This window comes from Canis lupus, chromosome 31, assembly GCF_011100685.1.
Source record: "Canis lupus familiaris isolate Mischka breed German Shepherd chromosome 31, alternate assembly UU_Cfam_GSD_1.0, whole genome shotgun sequence".
Lineage (NCBI taxonomy): Eukaryota > Metazoa > Chordata > Mammalia > Carnivora > Canidae > Canis > Canis lupus.
Window position 1 is genome coordinate 14,678,385 of NC_049252.1, and position 20,392 is coordinate 14,698,776.

Consider the following 20,392-nt stretch of genomic DNA (forward strand, 5'->3'; position numbering starts at 1 on the left):
AGTCAGGATGTACAGTTTTGCCAGGCTACTCAGAGGTTAATGAAAGAAAGCCATCCTCCAGTGAGGTTAGTCCTACATTTTGTTTAATGGGCTATTAGTCTGAAGAACTGATGAGTGGTGCTGCTACAGAAATGGCAATCTTGTGGCATCACTCAGTCTGCCAGGCAAAAACATGAACTTCTACTGAATTGCATAATTTTTTTTTGAATTGCATAATTTTAATAAAATTTACATGCAGTGAATATATAAGAAGGCTGTTTATGTAAGCTGTAGCTCATTAATACCTTTAATTTCCTTAAGCTCTCTAAAAATTTAAAACTTTCAAAAAGTATACTAATACACTAATGTCATATATTTAAAGAAATTACTTTTTAGTCTAGCAAAGAATGTGAGTAGCCCACTTAATTTGTATCTGCAATATATGTGCCATTTGATAAACTCTTGAAGTGATTTTGTTTTCTCTCTTATAATAATTTGATCTGATGAAGTGGAAACAACCACTGCTATTATCAGAGATCCTAGTGAGTTTCCCTACTGATTTTTCAATTTTAATTGTATTTATAAGTGTAAACAGCTTTGAGCACTAATTTGTTTCCTCAGCAGCTTTTGAAAGGGAATGAACCTAAATGCAATTCAAGGAGTTGATATTTTTGAGGAGCTGAGTTATAAGAAGTTTCCAAACCAGTTCAACAAAAATTGCATTACAACTTCCTTACTAATAAAAAAAGTTGAAGGCAATGTAATTGACATCCTATTACAAGAACTTCTTTAAAAACATACTTCAAAAATGTCCTTATAATTTTGTCACGAGGTCATTATTAGAGGACCAAGACCTTAATTGACAACCATAATTGCTTTTATTAAAGTATACTAGTTTCTTCTGGATAGAGGCCATTTAGAAATTTATTTAGGCAGTATATTCTATATGAACAGTGGTATTTTTAAAAAGTTAAGCTGTTTCTATTCAATAGTTTTCTTTCTTTTTTATCTTTTCCCACTTTCGTCCCTGGTTTTGTTACACCATTCTCACATACTTTGAAAACCCTCCCACTAGCCCATCTGGCATGCTATCCCCATTTCTATTCTTTAAGTCCCTCTTTAAGATCAATTTACTTTTAAGAAAACTTGGTTAAACCCATAGAAGAGCAAAAACCACTCAAATATATATACGTATACATGTATTTTTGGTCTACCTACCACAGTGGCCCTTTTAAAAAAAAGATATTTCCATGTTTTATATTTAACCTGCCTACCGTAGTAACATTTTTCCTCCTAATGATACTCTAAATGGCACTACAAAATAGGCACAAACCCCAAACATTTAATAAGTCCCATTTCATGTCCCATTATCCTTGGATTTTACCCCCAGCTTCTTGAAGAAGACCATATTTGTGATTTGGTGGTAATGAGGTAAGCTAAGCAATCCTTTCTTAATGGTTCACCACCTGGTCTTGTCAAAGAGCACGCTTCTCAGACGACTACACTGATGCTACATGGCTTTGTACTTCATAGTCTTAAATCCTATCATCTGATTGCCTTATGTATGCATACTCTGTCAAATAGACTTCCTTTTGAATTTGATTACTTATTTCATTTCCCAATCAAAGGAATGGCTTCATATGATTTGGTGCTCCACAAGCAAAGCAAATATAATACAAGCAGTAGCTGGATAATGTAAAGCTATAATACCCGTTATCACATCATTAGTAGACTGGACAGCCCTAAGAGAGCAAGCACTTCAAGTTTTACTTCAAACATAAAGCAGAACTGAAGAACTGGCAGTATTGGTTTTCCAAACTGTGGGTTTTTGTGTTCTTTCTTAATATTTAAATAAGGCGAGAAAATTTAGTTATGAATTTAAGTTCCAGGCTGTTAACATGTTGTGAAGAAATTTTAAACATATTGCTTTCAAATATGACCAACATTTGTGCAACAATTCATGCAGTGCTGCTTCAAAATCTTTTATACGGAGACTCACATTTTGCCCAGTTTAAAGAATTTTCCAAGAGTTAAGGTGTTTTTCTTTATATGATGATCTTATCTTGGTTGCTAACCGAAGGGAGAACAAGTACCTGCATGTTTATGTGCTGTTTATATTAAGAAGTAATTCTGAGCTGCTTTAAGTGTTAATTGTGAAAACCGGAGGGGAGCGAAACTTTGTTGTATTAAGACTAAAGGGATTAAGATGTTACTGCTTTGTGAGGATCAGATTCCCATTTCTGATAAAAGGAATAGAGAAAATGCTCTATAGGTAGAGGCAGCGCACCCACCACCATACTGCAGACAAGTTTTGTTTAGCCTACGAGTTTTAAAAGAAAAAATTTATATCCACATATAATTTGGTTTCTCTTCAAAACCAAATCAGAAGATCTGGAAGCAAACCGGCCAGTCATGAGATGCAGCTACCATCTGAAAACAGGGCAAGTGCTCTTTAATTCAAAACAGTTCCTATCATTTCCTTCATGAGAGCGTAGGGCATATTGCAGCCTTGTTAGTGACACTCGTACTCTATCAAGACGACACAGTGATGTAGGTCTGAGCCACTTTGGTGTAAAAACTGCTTGTTGCAATGATGCTTTTCTCTTTTTTCCCCCAATGAGGCTTTGCTACCTAACTCGACCAGGGTGTTCTATATCTGATGAGCAAGCAGGAGCAGCCAAGCTAGGATTTAAGAGTTATTACCACTCTATCAATTGCCCATCACAGTCATCCAATGGGAGGATGCTCAGATTGTCTATCCTGTCATGGGACTAAAGGTAGGAAATTAGACCAAAGGCAGGAAGGCAAGGAGAGATCGCTGGAGCACCTGCCTCCTTCCCACACCCACAACAGGCTAGGGTTCTATTTTTATTGGTTGTCCTATGAGCCTTAGTGAATACTGCGGTAGTAACAGTGTCCTATTCCCTCTCACCCCATGCTAATGTAGGAGTCACTTAAGTGTGTGTCATATTCAAGTACCGAACATATTGTTTAAAAGTAATAGGTAATTGCTTATCTCTGCATTTAGCAGATGGAATTGCTGGCAACAGTAAGCCAATATACAGATGGGCTCAGCAACTTGCTTTTCCACATTTTGAGAATCATTGCCCTAAAGAAAGCTAGACCAACAGGTGGTCTTTAGACAGCAGATTGCAGCTTAGAGATGTTTATTCCATTATGAAGTTTTTGTGTGTGCTAAGAGAAGGATCAAGCAGTTAAACAGCTTAAACCAGTAAATGAATTTTAAGGGCAAAATTTCAGTGAGCAAAGAGTTCAGAGAAATAATGTTAAAAGATAAACTGCAATCTCCAGTAACCAAGGAATTGAGGTTAGGTATTGAAAGATATATAAAGTGCAAATGACTTGTTAAAAAGAGTGAATTTTACTTCTTCATTTTAACAGTTGGAACACTGGGGAAACACACCTACATAACAACTGTTTATTACTAACGGTATAAAAAAAATAACAATTCACGCTCAATTCTAGTCCTTAATTTAGCTACCTGTTTTTTAACGAGCAATGTCCAATAGAACTTGCGGTGATGATGGACTTGTTCTCTATCTGTGCTATCCAATATGGTAGCCACTAGCCACCTGTAGCTATTAAGCATTTGAATGTAGCTGATTATGACCAAGGAACTAAAGTTTTAACCTTATCTAATTGTAATTAAGTTTAATAACTACATTGTGGTGAGGCTACCAAATTGGACAGGGCTTTGTCCAGAGGTAATTAAGTAAAAGGGTACCTGGAATGAGTATATGGGTAGAAGCTACTACTCATGTTCTTACTAATGGTCTAATAGGGATACTAAGCTCACAGTAGTATACGACACAAAAAACTGTTTTCCTAATACGTTAAAATGTCAAATTTAGACTATAGTTTTTAAGTGGCACAAAGTTACATTATAAAAAGTTTTGTCAATAATCCAACTGACCCAAGTAAACCTCTACTTGTTGCATTTTCCCCAAAAGAGCTTTAACGGAGTGTACTGACATTTATTCTAAAATTGCTTTTGTGCACAAAGCTGTCATAGAGGACTCCTAAAAAGCTACTCAAATTAACTGTAGTATGATTGAATTATCAGTTTTAAATATCTACTTATATGTGACACAAAGAGGCACTAATTTGCAGGAAAAAAAAAAAAAAACAAAAAAACCCCCCAACTTCCTAAAGATAAAGTTAAAAAGATATATATGTTGCTTAAAAGAAAGACGGAAAAAACCCACCTTTATAGTAACTCCAGATGAATGGGGGCAAATCATTATGACAAAGTAAAATTACAGGTTCAAAAGCAAAAAATATGATAGGTATATGAATTCTTTGTCCTTTACCTCCTGAAACCTTGTCTGCCTGATTAAGGTTCTGAATGATATATTTTCTTACAATTTAGAAAAACAAAATGAAAAGCTATCCTGCAGCTACTTTAAAACCTCAGTTTGGCATCTCAACCTTCTGCATACATTTGAATCACAGTTCCTAAAATTCTAGTGGACTATTCCTTAAATAAATGCTAAATAGCAGTATCTAGTAGACATATACTAGCTAGTGAATTTGAAAGCATGTATAATTCACATACTACTCAAAGTAGTAAATGGTAAAAGTTCAGATTGATAGGAAACAATCATTACAATTCACTAACCACTTGATAAGAAAAACTAAAGCAATAATAATTGATGAATCATACTGCAATATGCTAAAATAGAAATATTGTGACTATAATTGCATCATAGTAATTCTAGAGTAGAAAGAACTAAACAAAAGAAAACTGATATACAATAAAATTTTCCCATTGTGAAACAAATAGATTACATGGTATTAATTCAGCAGTAATAGAAGCCATTAAAACAAATGATAGGACTGCAACTTGGGATTTCCTGATCTGTAAGTCTACCTCTGGGAATTTAAACTACAATGAAATGGGGATTTAATCAGACATGCATAAAAGATGTACATATAAAGATGTTTTAGTACTGGTAAATTGCAAGGAAGCTAGCTAAACATTCATCAAAGGGATAGTGGCTAGATAAATTAGGGTACAATGGAACTCAATCTTAAGAAAAAGTGGTAGAATTTTACCTAACGTGAAAAAGATGTTCCTAATATAGTAAATGAAAAGGCTAATTATTAAGTGGTACAGCTTAATTTCGTTTTTTAAACACGATTTACTATACGTGTGTGTTGACGTAACATATATAGTCTACCTGCAGAAAATAATTTAGAAGAACATACCAAAGGTATCAAGAGATTGTTGGCAGATAGGTGGGACTATGAATCATAATATTCTTTTTTAAAGATTTATTTACTTGAGAGATAGCAAGAGAGAATGGGGGGGGGGGGGGAGAGTGCACAAGTGCACACAAAGGGAGAGGGAGAAGCAGACTTACCATTGAGCAGGGAACACAATGCATGGCTTGATCCCAGGACCCTGAGACCCTGAGCTGAAAGCAGCCGCTTAACTGACTGAGCCACCCAGGGGCCCCTGAATCTCAATACTGCTTCCTGTATTTTGACTTTTTTGTAATAGGCATAATTTGCTTTTTCAATGAAAAACATTTAAAACCATGCCTGTGAAGAGATACATTTTGGTTTGGGAAAGGACATAGCATTCCTTAGTCCAAGACAAATTATACTTTAAGTATTGTACTGTGTGTTCCAATGGACTAAATGACAATAAAAACCAAGGTATTGAAATCATAAAAGATACATCCCTAAAATTCTCAAGTTTTTCCAAGACTGAATTTTCTTAGGCTCACAATGTATCTAGCAAGGAAAAGTATTTACCTTCAAGTGAAAGCAGTTCTGCCTCAAAGAAAATCTTAACCACATTATAGTTTTATCTGGCAATCCTTGGTGAAGATCCAAAGACCCAAAGGATGTAAGGGAAGACACTGACAAGTAAACATAATTTTTATATTATGAATAAAAAACAAACTGTGGTTGAAAGGATTTACTGAGTAACAGAAAAGTTGTCATGATAATTATTATTAACAATGCTAATGAGGAAGTAGAAAGAATACAAAAACTTTAAAATATTTTATACTATCCTCAATACTTAAAGATCATTAAGTATTTGTTGATAGAAATATAAAATATGAGTAATAGTATTTTGTTAATTTTGAAATATACTCCCCAATACCATTAACTTTGTCAACATAGTAGATATTATTCTACCAGTTATCCTAAGTTTTAGATATTAAAAATGTCATTTAAATATATTTGTAGAACACTGTAGAGATTAAAAGGTGCTTTTATGGTCTATTAAATTTAATTGCCTTGTTATTACACAAGAAATGAACATTGAGTGTGAATTTTAACTAAGATAATACATGGAAAAGTATATTGGTGACTGAATTTATACTTCATAAAGGCAAATAACCCCATAGCCTCTTCTAACATACTATACAATTAATTTATTCTATTGTCTTTTCTCTCCTCTCATGTAAATTGTGCGGTGGTGGGGATTTATGTTGGTTTTGCCCAATGTCTTATCCTCAGCTACTACAATTTCTGGCAGTTACTTAGTATTTACTGATAACTGTGCTTAAAAATTGCTATGAACCCAACCACATAGCTTTAATTATGATTTAGATTTTAATAGGTACACACAAATCATTATTCTGCCTTATTGGTACATGACTGAGACAGTAATGGCAAAAAGCTACCACAAATCAATACAGTAAATATTTGTATTTAAAATTATTTGTAAATAAACTGTTCTCTTATCACAAACTATAAATCCAAGGCTGTGTTTTAATGAGTTTATTCCCCTTATCAAAATCCTAACAGATGGTGTACCAAATTGGATCAGCATAATTTAAATCCATTCTAACTGGAGCTATATGTAATATCACATTTTGATAATTTTTCAGTGTTAGCCACTTTGGTTTCAATCGCTTACACTTTTTTTTTTATATATTACTACATTTGAAATTCACACTTAATTTCCTATATAATGTGGAGATTAAATTTAAGGTGCTGTAAAAGCACCTTCCAATTTCTAAAGTGCTATACAAATATAAAGGTATGTTGTCCCTATATTATATTTAGTAATAAACACTGAAAAATTTTAAGTTTTATTAGAACATCAACAGAAGTACAGTATTTTTAAACATGTTCTAAATAATTTCTATAATATTCAATCGATATAGTTTAAGTTCAATGCTTATTATCGTCTAAACTCAGAAACTAGAAAACTCACCTCATAAATGTTTTTTTTCTAAAAGTGCCCCAGGCACTTATTGGGGCCAATGAGCAAAAGAACACGGTGTGCAATTCCAGGAATGGTGCTAACATTTTCACTTGTGTTTGCACTGACTGCCTCCACTTACCCAGAACCCAATTTCCTCTTGAAAGAAAAACTAATCAGGGTATGTTAACTCCATTACCTGGATGGTTGAGGACAGAGAACAGCCCCATTATGGGCTGACACCTGCATGATTCTGTAGCAAATGTCAGTCTACAGCTCATAGCTTATCCTTTCTGGGCAGGAATGGCAAGACAGTCACATGTATGCCCCTTCTCTTCAATCATTACCAGTCCAATCCAAGAGTTCTAAAAACTGTATTTTCTTGACAGATTGATTGTTGAGATTACATCCTATATGGAGACAGCATGTCTCCACTCTCAGGTCATAACAAGTGTGTATTTTCAGACACTACTCTGAACATGCATTAATCAAATAATATATGGGTAGAAATAATTTTTAAAAATTACATGTCTCTTGGGACCCAGATTTTGTTCCTTGCCTCAGTATTCACATTTATATAATTCATCTCTAACTTTGCCTAAAGTTATTTAATATCTCCTAGATTTTAGTAGTTGATGTAATTTTCTTTGGAGACTGATTTAGGAACTTAGTTTTTTAGAATTGGAGACCTTGGGTCTGAACTTGTAAGCTGTGCAATTTTGGACCAGTTACCTAGACTCCGCTCACTTTCCTTATTAATCAAACTGTGGTAACACAGCACAGTTATATTAAGAAATAAAACAATGCATGTCAAGTGCACAATACTTGACAAACAATACCCATTCATTTACAGAAGTCCCTTATCTAAAAGTGTAAATCTCTTTAGTATTTCCTGACAGTTGAACTAGCCTCTCCCAACTTGAGAATGGTATTTCACTTCTTTCAGAGAACAGAGAAACCTACCTTTGTCTTCTTTCTTCACAGGACAGTATTACTTTGCATGTAATAGAAAAATTACCCCTTTATCTCTGGATAGCTGATTTCTCTTTATCAACTTTCCAGTAATAGTTTTAGGTTATTTTAATCACAAAAATTATATCCCTTTACTGAGAATAGATAATTTGACCTACATATTAAAGATTTTTCAACCTAGACTTATTTCCATATCTCATAAAACATTTTTCATCTTTGTCCACACAATGAGATGAAATAAAGTTAAACCAGAATGCCCATTTAAAATATTCTAACAAATCCTTTTTATTTATAATTATGATGTTACTACTAAGATATTCTGGGCTGTATATTATGCTTGTTTTCAACTTTAAATTACTGATTTAATGAGTACATTTTTATCACTGATTTAAAAAGGGACTCAGGATCATCAAATGTCTCGGGGTCATCATGATGAGCACAAATCACTATGTTGGGGTGTCCAGAATAAGAGAAATGCAATGTATAAAATCAATCTAGAAACTCCCTTTCTAAACATAGCCCTGTTAAAAGTTCTTGCTGTTTGTGGAAAAATACTATGCTTGTATTTTATCCTCCTGACTGAAAAAGAACCAATTAGTATCAGTGGCTACACTTTTTTTCAATATGATACAAAGTTCTACCAATACGATTCATAAAACTTTTAGCAGACTCCAGAAAGATCTCATGAAATTCTGTAAAAAAAGGCAGAAATACAGCAGAAAAGTTTCACTGTGAGCAAGTTTAAAGGAAAAAGAAATGTAAAGAAAAGCAATATTCAAAAGTCTCCTTTAGACTGATTCACTCATCAAATAAATTTGCTCATCATTCCTTGCCAGTCCTTGTGCTACTGATTACATACTACCAAAACAGACTAGAAAAGAAATCCATGCCCTCATGGAATTACAAATGGGGGGAGGGAAGCACATCAGACACACACACAGAAATAAACAATTATAAGAAGTGCTGTGAAGGGGGGGGGGGTGCAGAGGGGAAAAGGGGGCAGTGAAAGGCAAGAAGGCTCCTTTGAGAAGTAAATTTTTAAGAATTAAGATACAAGTGGGTTCTCTCTGTAGAGATACCTTGCGTATATTTTAGCTAGGCATGTCAGTCTTTACCTTCTCCACACTTGACTGCCAACCCTGATATTTCTGGTACAGGGATGGAGGCAGAATTCGTTAATTTATTTATTCATTCATCATTCTGAAAAGAGATATGGATAGGGTTGGAATAATAGCTTAGATTCGGACATATAATCTGAAATACTCATGGACTACACAAGTAAAGATGTCTAAATATTAGTTGCTTGTGGATGTGTAGCTTGGGGGAAGAAGCAAGGAGGCAGGAGTTATTTTGCTACTTTGCATTATATAAAAGGTTCCGAAAGCCCACAGAATGAGGGTGAAAAGCCTAGGATAAAGTATACCAACATTTTAAAAAACAGAAAAACAAAAACCTATAAAGATTATCAGGACTAATCAGAAACATTAGGAAAACCACTAAGTAAATGGTATCATTATACAGGTGCTGATCTACAATTTGAGCTCTTAAAATATGACGAAGGTCAGAGAAATGTTCATTTCCCAGTGGTATAACAGCTCTGACATGAGACCTGATCTGAATCCCTTCTGTGTCGCTTATTATCAATGTGACTTTAAGGCACTTTTACTTGACCTCAGAGCCTTCATTTCGCTACATATAAATGGCACCACTACCACTTAACCTCTTAGTCCTGATGGGAGGGCTCTGTTAGCTACGGTAAATGCTTGATTATACTTAAAAAAATCAGTTGGCAAAGTGAGGCTTTCCAACCTTCCTAGGCATTTCTACAGGCACTTTAGCTATACATTGTGTCACTAAATGGGAGAAAAATAAATATTTATCATTTCCTATTTAAAACGTAGATGGGCAGATACCTCTAGCTGCACTGACAGACTAGTAATACCTGTAAGTAATTTGTCCAAGTTCTCCCAGTTAATAAATGGGAATTTGCATCCAGACAGTCTGGCTCTGGAGTGTCTGCCCCCCCCCCCCCCCCCCGGACTTTCTGGACCTTTGGAGCACATCATTGGAACCTGTGCTCTTAATCACTATGCTTCAGTTACTCTGCTGCTTTCTCTTGAGCATCAAGAACAAACAAATCTGAGCTCCGCTGCTTATTCTGCCAAGTACTCTTCTTGGAACAAATGGCAATGACTGGAGTTCGGCCTTTTGAATTTGATCCTGGCACACTGAACTCAAGATTAAGAAATACAAATATGAAATTGCTCTTCCTGGTCATATCTGAGAACCAGTATGACACAGAAACTTAGGTATCTTGCCAAGGACAGCCCACTAGTATGGAGAGGGTCAAGATGCAAGGCCAGGTCTGAGTCTAGGGCCCACAGGCTTAATCAATAGAGCAGAACTGGAGCAGTGGCAGATGTGTCCAGCTGTAGAAAAGCAATCTTCCCTTAAAGGTATGAGGGGGCAGCCTGGGTGGCTCAGCGGTTTAGCGCTGCCTTCAGCCCAGGGCGTGATCCTGGAGACCCGGGATCGAGTCCCATGTCGGGCTCCCTGCATTGAGCCTGCTTCTCCCTCTGCCTGTGTCTCTGCCTCTCTCTCTCTGTGTCTCCCATGAATAAAATCTTAAAAATAAATGCATAAATGTATGAGGAAGGTGGAATTACCACATTAGTCTATCATGAAGAGAATCCAGGAGAAAGGAGGAAGAGTTTTTCCAAGTTTACAATCTCTAACTTGCTTAATCACACAAGTTTCTGACAGGATAAAAAGTTGGGAGGGGTCTCTTTAAGAGCAGTTGCATTAATCATTACATTATATACTTCGATAGGTCAGAAACTTAAAAATTCTTACGGCTTTCTGTCAAGAAGTCCACGTGTGATCCGGCTACATGCCTATCCTCAGAATACAACCCTTCATTTTGCTAAAATCCCTTCTAGTTCTAATTCCAGGATTAGAAGAATCATCAGAGCTTACTTGTTGGTATTAGCTATAGCTCAAATAGCTGGTCTTCAATGTGGAATGACCTTTAATTACTAGAAAGGCCTCTCTGTGGCTGATTTTGCTTGGTGCCTACTCAATATCCTTTGTCCCTCTTTTTGTAAACACTGATTTTGTTTGGAGCATCTTCTCTTAAAGGGCAATGAAATGTGCAAGAAACTATTAGGTGGGAATTCAGGAAAAACTCCTTACAGATGACCTTGAAGATGGTTAAGTATGTGGTAAGAAGGTGGAATAGAAAAATAGAAACAGCTTGAGTCCTTCTGATCATGGAGCTATCACACCAACTCCAGATTCAAGTTATTTTTATATGGGAGATATAAATATCCATTTTATTTTACTTCACCATTGTTATCTGGATTTCCTGTTCTGTCCAGCCAGATCTCATTCCTAATGGATATACCTTCCCAACCAAAATCTGTGTATGATCTAAGCTTTAAATTCATCCTAGACTGTAGAATTAGAAAACTTCTCAAAGTTAAAAAGGGAAAGTGGGCAGTAACTAAAAGCTACCATAATTGGAACAGGGATAAGACTGGAACCTGGCTCCTCATAAATGGGTTGCCAGTTAAAGTCACAAATCTGCACTAGATGTTATTAACCTAGATTCAATTATTTTTCTTTTAAAATATTCTATAATTTAAACTTATCACCAGTCAAACCCACTTGCCACTTCCATCCCTCCCTACTTCTGTCCAAATAATAAGGTTTTACTGTTATAGCCATTTAAAAAGTATTCAGGTTTATTTAAAGTGTCATTAAAAAGGCAGTTAAGAAAAAAAAAATTAACCTTGTATATTTATATAATTTTATATATTTTTAAGTTTATATATTTAAGTATATCAAAGATAATCAAGTTAAAGTTCAGAAGTCACATTAAGTTTTAAGAGTACTCCCTCAGTTAACACCAATGTACGATGTTGGCAATTATGTGAAACAGTAGAAAGAGGCAAATGCCAGATTCAGTTAGCTATATATATATATATATATATATATATATGTATATACTCTCCCTATTACAAGGAGTCCTTTTACTTAAGTGGAAAGATGCTAGTATGTCAGAAGTAGGACAGAGGAAGAGCCTTTGACAGACTTTGAGTAGCAAATAACCAGTCTTAACACCCACACCAAATCAGGATTTAATACTGAGATTCAAACTGCTCCCTGATTATTAACCATGTGTACACTGTTTTGGTCAAAAACACAGAATCAAAGAAGAATGAGATCAAAAGCAAGCACTGAGTTCACCAAGTGCCTCAACCAAGAGAAAACACCTATAGACTTTTCTTGCTGAAAAGATTACCAAGGATCTGAATTTTGGACTGCTTCTAGAAAAGTTCCTAGAAAGTTCAACAAAATCAGGGGGAGAATGAAGACCGAGATGCACTAGTAAGCTTTAGTAATGCTTACTAATCAACCGTCAAGTTAGACTAAAACTTTGCTTGTCATAAGAGGAACCGATTCAGTCTTCTAAAAAAAATTTCTCTCTACAGGAAAAAAAGGAAGTCAATTATTAGAGGAAGGTAGGAATGCTCTAAGCATTATTTGCACAGTATTTTGGCACAAAATGAAAACAGATAGTATATAGTAACAGATCAGAGTCCTGGATCTTTGTCCTTTCTGGTTTCATTTCTGACTGTGTTACCTTTTACAACTAAGCTTCATTACTGTCTCCTGACTGCTCTGGGCTACCTTCCTCCCAGCTTCAATAGCTTAGGGAAAGGTAATAATTTCGTCACTAACTGTAGAAATTTTACCATAATGAACTATGATGCATATTAGAATATCTGATCATACATGCATAAAAGTTTATAATGTTTTATGACCAAGGATATGGGCCATGAATATTAGGAAGTTTATGTATCTGTCTTCCAATCCATAGGCAAGCTATTCTAATGGTGAATTACAGGTACAAAAAAAAAAATCAATTTTATGAACACTTCAAAAGAACTGAATCCTCAAAGTACATTTCTTAGTCCTTGAAGTATACAGGGAAGTATACAAAATGTAGGTACTATTTCCTTTTAATTACTGTAAAGCCACAGAAAAAAAGGCAATTTAAACCATGCTCAGAATACGAAATCTGACAAGATTTGGCTGCCTTTTGTTATTTCTTTCTTTTGTTTTCATTTTGTAAATATATGCATGTACACAGCTTTTAGACGAGGCCATTTAATTAGACCAGTTTTGATTTGACCTAATTAGCAACCTGTATACTAACCCCAAATATCTAAAATATTTTTATTTACTACAAATGTGTGGACTCAAAATTAGGTAAATTGCTATTATTCCTCAAGGGAATTTAATTTAACTGCTCTCTTAGCACAGCAAATAGAAGGATTTAGAGCAAATTTAGCAATTAGTAAACTAAGAAAGCAGGTAAGAGCAACATTACCCCATACTACAAAAAGTTATACCAAACTAGTAAACTTAAATGTCATATTTTTAAAAGTTCCTCTTACATCTTTTGTGTGTGTGTGTGTGTGTGTGTGTGTGGTCCTCTTACATTCTAACATTTATTGACTGGCACTGTGCTAACAGCTTTGTAGGGGAAAGAAACTTTAATACTGACACAAGTAAGAATATACCTTGTTAATTTTTTATGTCTATGATTACTTTATTATCACATTTTTCCCCCATTGACTTTAAAAAACCTGTATACTAATACAAAAGCCAAAATTTTGTGGAATTCAGAATTCTCATTCCCCTCCCTTTTCTCCTACAATAATCTTATGACATTAAATTAAAATGGTTATAAAAGACTAGCTTGTCACTGCAGTAAATATAAAAATGTATATATTTGGGAGAATGGACACCAAATAGAGATGAAAATTTAATTCTAAAATAATTTTTCTTTATGAAGGTTTAATTCGATTTTAAAATCTAAAATCTTGAGTGTACACAGTGCATAAAATGAAACAGTTCTAATTAAAATTGACAACTGTCCTTTAAGTTAAACAAGTATTATTTCAACAGCATATGACTTCTGTTTATATATTAAGATAGATATTATCAGGGGCACTTGAGTGGCTTAGTGGGTTAAGTATGACTCGATTTCTGCTCAGGTCATGATCTCAGTCCTGAGATGGAGCCGGCTCTCAGCAGATGAGCTTGAGATTCTCTCTCTCCCTCTTCCTTCTGCTCCTCCTGCACTTCCCCACTCCCTGCTTGAGTATGCGCTCTATCTGGCTTTTTAAAAAATAGATATTATCAGAAATGAAATATTTACAAAAGTGGTACCTGAGTAATATTTGTATGTTCTCTGTGTAATGACAGAAAACCAGTTAAAAGGCGTATTTTAAATAGGCTAGAAAAGCAATTATGGAAGTTTAGGGTTTCTGTGGAAAAATTCTATCACAGCATGATCACCACTAATGATGATTCTAGTATAAAGCGCTGGTTAGGTAAAGTTGGCTGATCCAATAACAGGGACAGCTAATGAAGATTCAGGGAAATGGGTTTCTAAGATTAGCCGTATCAAATAAAATAACTACTGACAATAGATGAACAAAATTAAGGTCCTATATACTGGAAAGAGATCACCAGACTTCAAACCCCAGCATGTCAATTATTGCTATGTGACTTCAAAATAGGCCTCTTAGGTCTCAAGGTTAGGTTCCATTACCTTTAAAATGCTAACAGAAGCCATCCCAGAGCTATTCTTAGCTAAATAAGGTAATCCATGCAAAGTACTTAGTACAGTGTCTGGCACCTAACAACAGTTATGGCCACTAGAGCAACCTTGAACAAACGGTCCTACTCTTTGGCCCCCAGTTTCCTTCAAAGTAAAATACAGGTTTGGGCTGGATCACTTCTAATGCCTTTGCTCATCCAAAATTACAATCTACTATGTAGAAGAATTAATATAAGCCAACTCTATTTTCAAAGAATATAAATTTAGATCTTTCACTGTAGCATGATTAAGGACATGGTAACTCAAATCTATAAAAGAATCATATTTTTTAAGTGAGCCCTTTTAAATCAGTTATAATCACCCCACTTATTAAAACCAAAACTATAAATATTCTATTTATCCCCAAGAAATCCTTGATTTTCCATCAATAAAATGTTCGGCAACTGCAATTCTTCCAGAGGAAAAAATGGCAAAACTTTCATTACCAAAACTATCTTAAATGGAAAATGAGTATCATATAATTTTTTATTACAAGAATATAAGATTTTTTAGTTTGAGTCCTAAGTTTTTTTTTGTTTGTTTTGTTTTTTAAATCAAGGTTTTACCATAACATCAAGATTAAAGAAACATATCCCACATGTTTCTTGGGGGCAAACAATTAATGTCCATACACACATTAACTGTACATCAATCCAAACAAATAGTACACGATAACATTCTTTTTTTTAATATTTGGAGAACTCTTTTTCATATGCTTTCAGAGATACTATTAAGAAATGTAAAAAACCTTTTTTGGTTTTTAGAAATTATTAAAAGTGTGTGTGATCACTGGAAAGAAGTCATGTAAAAATCTAAAAATGTTTTTCCAGATAAGACAGCACTAGGGAAGAGTTTCTGGTTCACCTCAGTCAGGTACCAGCCTGGAAGGCCAAAGGATTTAAATTACATTTGCCCATCAACATAAACGTTTGGTCATGTTCTTAATACAAAAAGAACAAAAGCATCCACACAGGTCTGTTAAACGGGACAACTTAATAAGGTCTCAAACCAGAAAAGGCGTTTACCAGTCGATACTCATACTTTGTTTTTATGTTTAAGCAAAAATGGGGTTAGTACTGGGGAGTTTAAAAAAGGAAAAAAGATTTAAGTTCACAGTTGTGAGAACTTCAGCTTCGTTTCCATAAATCCTTATCTTTCTTTCACAGGTCTTCACGCGTCATACTGGGCGCAATTCCCAATCATTCAAGACATTTCATTTTACCTCGTACCTAGTTCAGCACAAGTCGTTTGTGTCACGTTCATGCCGTAAAATGAACCTATACTGTGTCCTTACCCTCGATGTTTAGCTCAAAACAAACGTGGCAGAAGGAGAGCGTTTCTTTGTCCGTTCCCAGTTTACAAACACTGCAAATGTTGTCATCATTCAAATCAATGTTCACAAACTGCTCCTCTTCGTTCATAGTGCCCCTGTTGAGAGACGGAGAGGGAAAGTCAGGCCACTTCAAGAATTCCGACAGCGACAGCGGGGTAGGAACTAGGAACTCCTGGGAGAGGGAGGCTGTTAATCCCCTGCAGCGGACGCCTCAAGCGCGCATCGCCATGCTCGGACTTCGAGGTCTCACCTGCTCACCTGTACCGAGTAAAGACACCAGGCTGGCAGAACTTACAGCCTCGCCACGGGCGTCACTGCGCCCAAGTGCCCGTCCTGATGCCGTGTTTCATGTGGCGGAGAAGGGGGCCTGAAGGAAAGCGGTTTGCGGGTCCCGCTCTGCGCCAGCGGGCCCGACCCCGACCCGACCCCGACCCCGACCCGGCCCCGACCGCGACGGCTCAGCGGCGCTGCCGGGGGTCCCTCAACCTGCTTAACGCTCGTAAATGCAGGAAACCTGTTCGGGACACTGCTTCGCTAACTTCATGGTGGGAACCCCTGGGCGCGTTTCGCTAGCTCGACGGACGCAGGCTTCCTATCGGAGAGCAGCGGCAGGGGACGCACGTGGAGGCGCGAACCCGCGGGGACGGCGTCCCGGCAGCGTCCACAGCGCCCGAAGGCAGGCAGGCCGGGCAGCGAGGGCTCCCCCGTGCGGCTCGGGCACGGCCGGGGCCGGGGCCGGGGCGTCCGCGCCGGGCCGCGAGGCGCCTCGGGGTCCGCTCGCCCCGGGCTTCCTCCCACCCAGGAAGCCGGCGTCCGAGGGCCGAGGCAGCCGCGCAGCCCGGGACTCCGCGCCTCGGGGGTCGGGATGCCCGGCCCCGGACCGTGTCTCCGTCCGTCGGGGCGCCCCGCGCGGAGCCGGGCGGAGGGCCACGGGGCGCGGGGCTCAGGGCGCGGGGCGGGGCGGGCCGGGGACCGGGGCGCGAGGGCTTTACCGTCGGCTCCGCGCGCCGCAGCAGCCGTTCCGCGCGGCTCGGGCTCCTCCACTATTGTTTCCGGCAGCAGCGGGGGCGGCCGCGGCCGAGGCGGCAGCGCGCGCCTGGCCCCGCCCCCCCCGCCGGTGCCATCCCGCCGAGGCTGCGGGGGGGAGGCGCGGGGAGGCGCGGAGCTGCGCGCGGGCCGGGCGGCCGGGGCTGCCCCCTCCCTCGCCGCCCGCACCCGCGCCGCGGCCTCGGCTGGGACCTCCTCGGGATTCCGCGCCTCCCGGCCTGACCTCTCACGGTTCTCGGCAACGTGGCAGCCCGCGCGCCCCCCTCCGCGAGGCAAGTCGATGGAGCAGTCCGTGGCCACCTCCCCCTGGAGCGTAGTGGAAACTACTGCCCCCGGGTGGGGGCCGCAGGGGGCGGGGGCAGAAGGGGACGGAGGGATGGGAGAAGGGGACGGAGACGCGTGGGTAGGATTTTCTTTGAAATCCGTAGAACTGAAGCAGCAGCGTCACTGAACGTCGAGTTAGGCTCCAGCTGAAATATGTCAATAAGGGAAAAAGTTCCTATTTCAGGTTTCATAATTTAGGGACAATTTTGAAAACAGGAGCTGACTTTTTAGATGGGGCTCCCCTCCCCTATAATATGGTCCATTCCTTGCTTGCCCGCAGGGATAATCCCAGATATCCACCCCCCCCCCCCCCCGCCCCGCGTCCCCCGCTTTTATTTTTAGGTCCCGCCCTGTTCTCAAAGTCTGTGGTACTTACAATCTTTTGCTCACTTGGCTTGACAAGTTCAGCCATCCTTTTTTTTTTTTTTTTTTTTTTAAGGTTATAGTCCACGCAGTACTTTCACTTACGTTTTCTGTTGTAGTGATCACGACCGCCCAGAGGGGAGAAACGGGAATGACTACCTCGGACTGCAGTCGAATAGAAACAGAACTGGGACTTGAACCCAAGGCTGCTGAGGCAAAATCACGGTTACTTGCAAGAGCATCCTAAGCACCTGTAACTGGTTGGTTACATCCACCAGTAGGAAGCGGGCTGGGTTGTCAGTGTGCATGTAACTGGGGGTAGGAATGGTCTGGGAAATTTCTAGACCAAATTGTCACCGGGATACGAACCGCTGATGCCTCAGAAAAGTGATCCAGGTTCTTGCTACCTAAAGTGCAGTAGAGGAACCAGCAACAGCAACGTCCCCTGGTGGTGTGTTACGTACGAATGCAGAATCTCAGCTCTTTCACGAGACTCCCTGAGTCAAAACTTGCGTTTAAACAAGATCTTTAGGGGATTCCTATGCACACTGAAGTTTGAGAAGCATTAATTGGAATCGAATACTCTGCATTTGTGTCTGTCTGAATTTCTCAGTCTAGATAAGTATAACTAAAATGTCTTGCATCATGGATTCTACACATCTTTTCAATAAAATGCTCTGTAAAATCACTCATGCTTTCCTTGTGGTAAAAACACATTCTTTTCAATTCTCAGAGTTTTCTCTTTTTCTGTGGCATTTTGCCCTGTTAACTCTCCGTAAAACCCCCGACCCTTGTTGTTATTGTTGTTTTGCAAGTCAACAAATCCAGTCCTGATTTACAGAAATCAGATTTTTACATTTTACATTTTAAAAGTACAATCGGTGAATTTTGACGAATGTATAAACTGTGTAACAACCACCCCAGTCATTTTATTGAGCATTTCCACAATCCGAAAATTCCCTTATGGCTCTTATGGCTCTCTGCAGTCAACCCTCCCCCCCCATCTAATTTATATCACTAAAGGCAAGTTTTGCTTCCCCTAGTACTTTGTATACATGGAATTAAGTGGTATGTATTCTTTTGTGATGGACTGCTTTCATTCAGCATGTTTTTGAGATTCATGGTGATGTTTTGCAGTAGTTCCTTTTTATTATTGAGTAATATCGCACAATTTGTTACTCCCATGTGTTGTTTCTGGTTTTGGGACTATTATTGTAAAGCTGTTATGAATATTCATTTATAAGTCTTTTTGTGTACTCATGTTTTCTTTCTTGCGGGTAAACATCTAGGAATGGAATTGCTGAGTCATATGGTAAGTGCATATTTACTTTTAAAAGAAATTGCCAAAATGCTTTCCCAAGCAGTTATACCATTTTATGCAGTTAGTACTGTTATATCTTCTTGATGAATTAACCCTTTTGTCACTATGCAATTTTTCTTTTTATCTCTGGTAATAGTTCTTCTGAAATCTACTTTCTCTGATATCAATATAGCCACACCTGCTTTCTCATGATGAGTGTTGCCACGTGTATCTTTTCTTCTCTATTTATTTTCACCTCCCCTGTCTTTTAATTGTATCTTGCTTTTTAATTCAGTCTGACAATCTCTGTCTTTTAATTGGTGTGTTCGATCCATTTATGTTTAATGTAATTATTGATATATTGGGTTAAGTCTACCATTTTGCTATTTGTTTTCTATTTGTCCTATATGCTCTTTGTTCCTTTTACCTTTCTGCAGGGCTTCTTAGCTTAGTTGAGGTTTTATTTTTTATTTTTTATTTTTTGTTATTCTGTTTAGTATTTTGTCTCCTCATTTTATCTCCTCTATTACCTATATTTTATGTATGTATGGATGGATATATTTATGTATTTGGGGAACTGGAAAACATCTACGGTTTAGTAGATTCATCTTTAACGTGTCACAATCTACCTGAAGTAAAATTATGCCACTTTATGTAAAATGTAAAAGGCTTACAAATACATTGTTTTTTTCTTAATAAGCTGTGTTTTAAATAAATTGAATAAGAGAATAAAATAACTTTTATATTTACCCACATATTTACTAATTTCAGTGTTCTTCATTCTTTTGGTTATATCCCATTACATTTTACTAGTATCATTTTCTTTTACCCAGAGAACTACCTTTATCATTTTTTCAAAGATTTATTTATTTATTTATGATAGACATAGAGAGAGAGAGAGAGAGGCAGAGACACAGGCGGAAGGAGAAGCAGGCTCATGCAGGGAGCCCGACACGGGACTCAATCCCGGGACTCCAGGATTGCGCCCTGGGCCAAAGGCAGGCGCTAAACTGCTAAGCCACCCAGGTATCCCCATACTACCTTTATCATTTTTTGTAGTGTTGCTTTGTTGGTAACAATTTCTTTCATCTCTCATTTGTCTGGGAATGTTTTTATTTTACCTCAGTTTTGAAGGAATCATTATGTATATATAGAATTCTAGGAAGATAGATTATTGTTCTTCAGCCTTTTAAAGATGTTCTGTGTTCCCTAGCA

The 20,392-nt window shown here is 37.9% G+C and overlaps 1 protein-coding gene and 1 long non-coding RNA gene across 6 annotated transcripts in view; one reads left to right on the forward strand and one right to left on the reverse strand.

Moving 5' to 3' along the window:
- Positions 1-17,264, reverse strand: part of C31H21orf91 (chromosome 31 C21orf91 homolog) — a 28,693-nt gene extending 11,429 nt beyond the window's left edge. For 2 of the 5 annotated variants that reach the window (XM_038581256.1, XM_038581260.1), the window contains exons 1-2: positions 17,136-17,264; positions 16,105-16,238 (exon numbers count right to left, since the gene is read on the reverse strand). In XM_038581256.1, coding sequence (XP_038437184.1) covers positions 16,105-16,231 — 127 coding nt within the window. In that variant the 5' untranslated portion in view covers positions 16,232-16,238; positions 17,136-17,264. Of the gene's footprint in view, positions 1-16,104; positions 16,239-16,393; positions 16,511-16,657; positions 16,856-17,135 lie in introns of those variants that run through there. The other 3 variants (XM_038581259.1, XM_038581257.1, XM_038581258.1) reach the window with 3 other exon arrangements.
- LOC119877771 lies at positions 630-16,667 on the forward strand. The gene is made up of 2 exons (XR_005382165.1): positions 630-2,756; positions 15,977-16,667. It is a non-coding gene; the product is annotated as an uncharacterized LOC119877771 (long non-coding RNA).
- Positions 17,265-20,392: the final 3,128 nt, after the last annotated feature.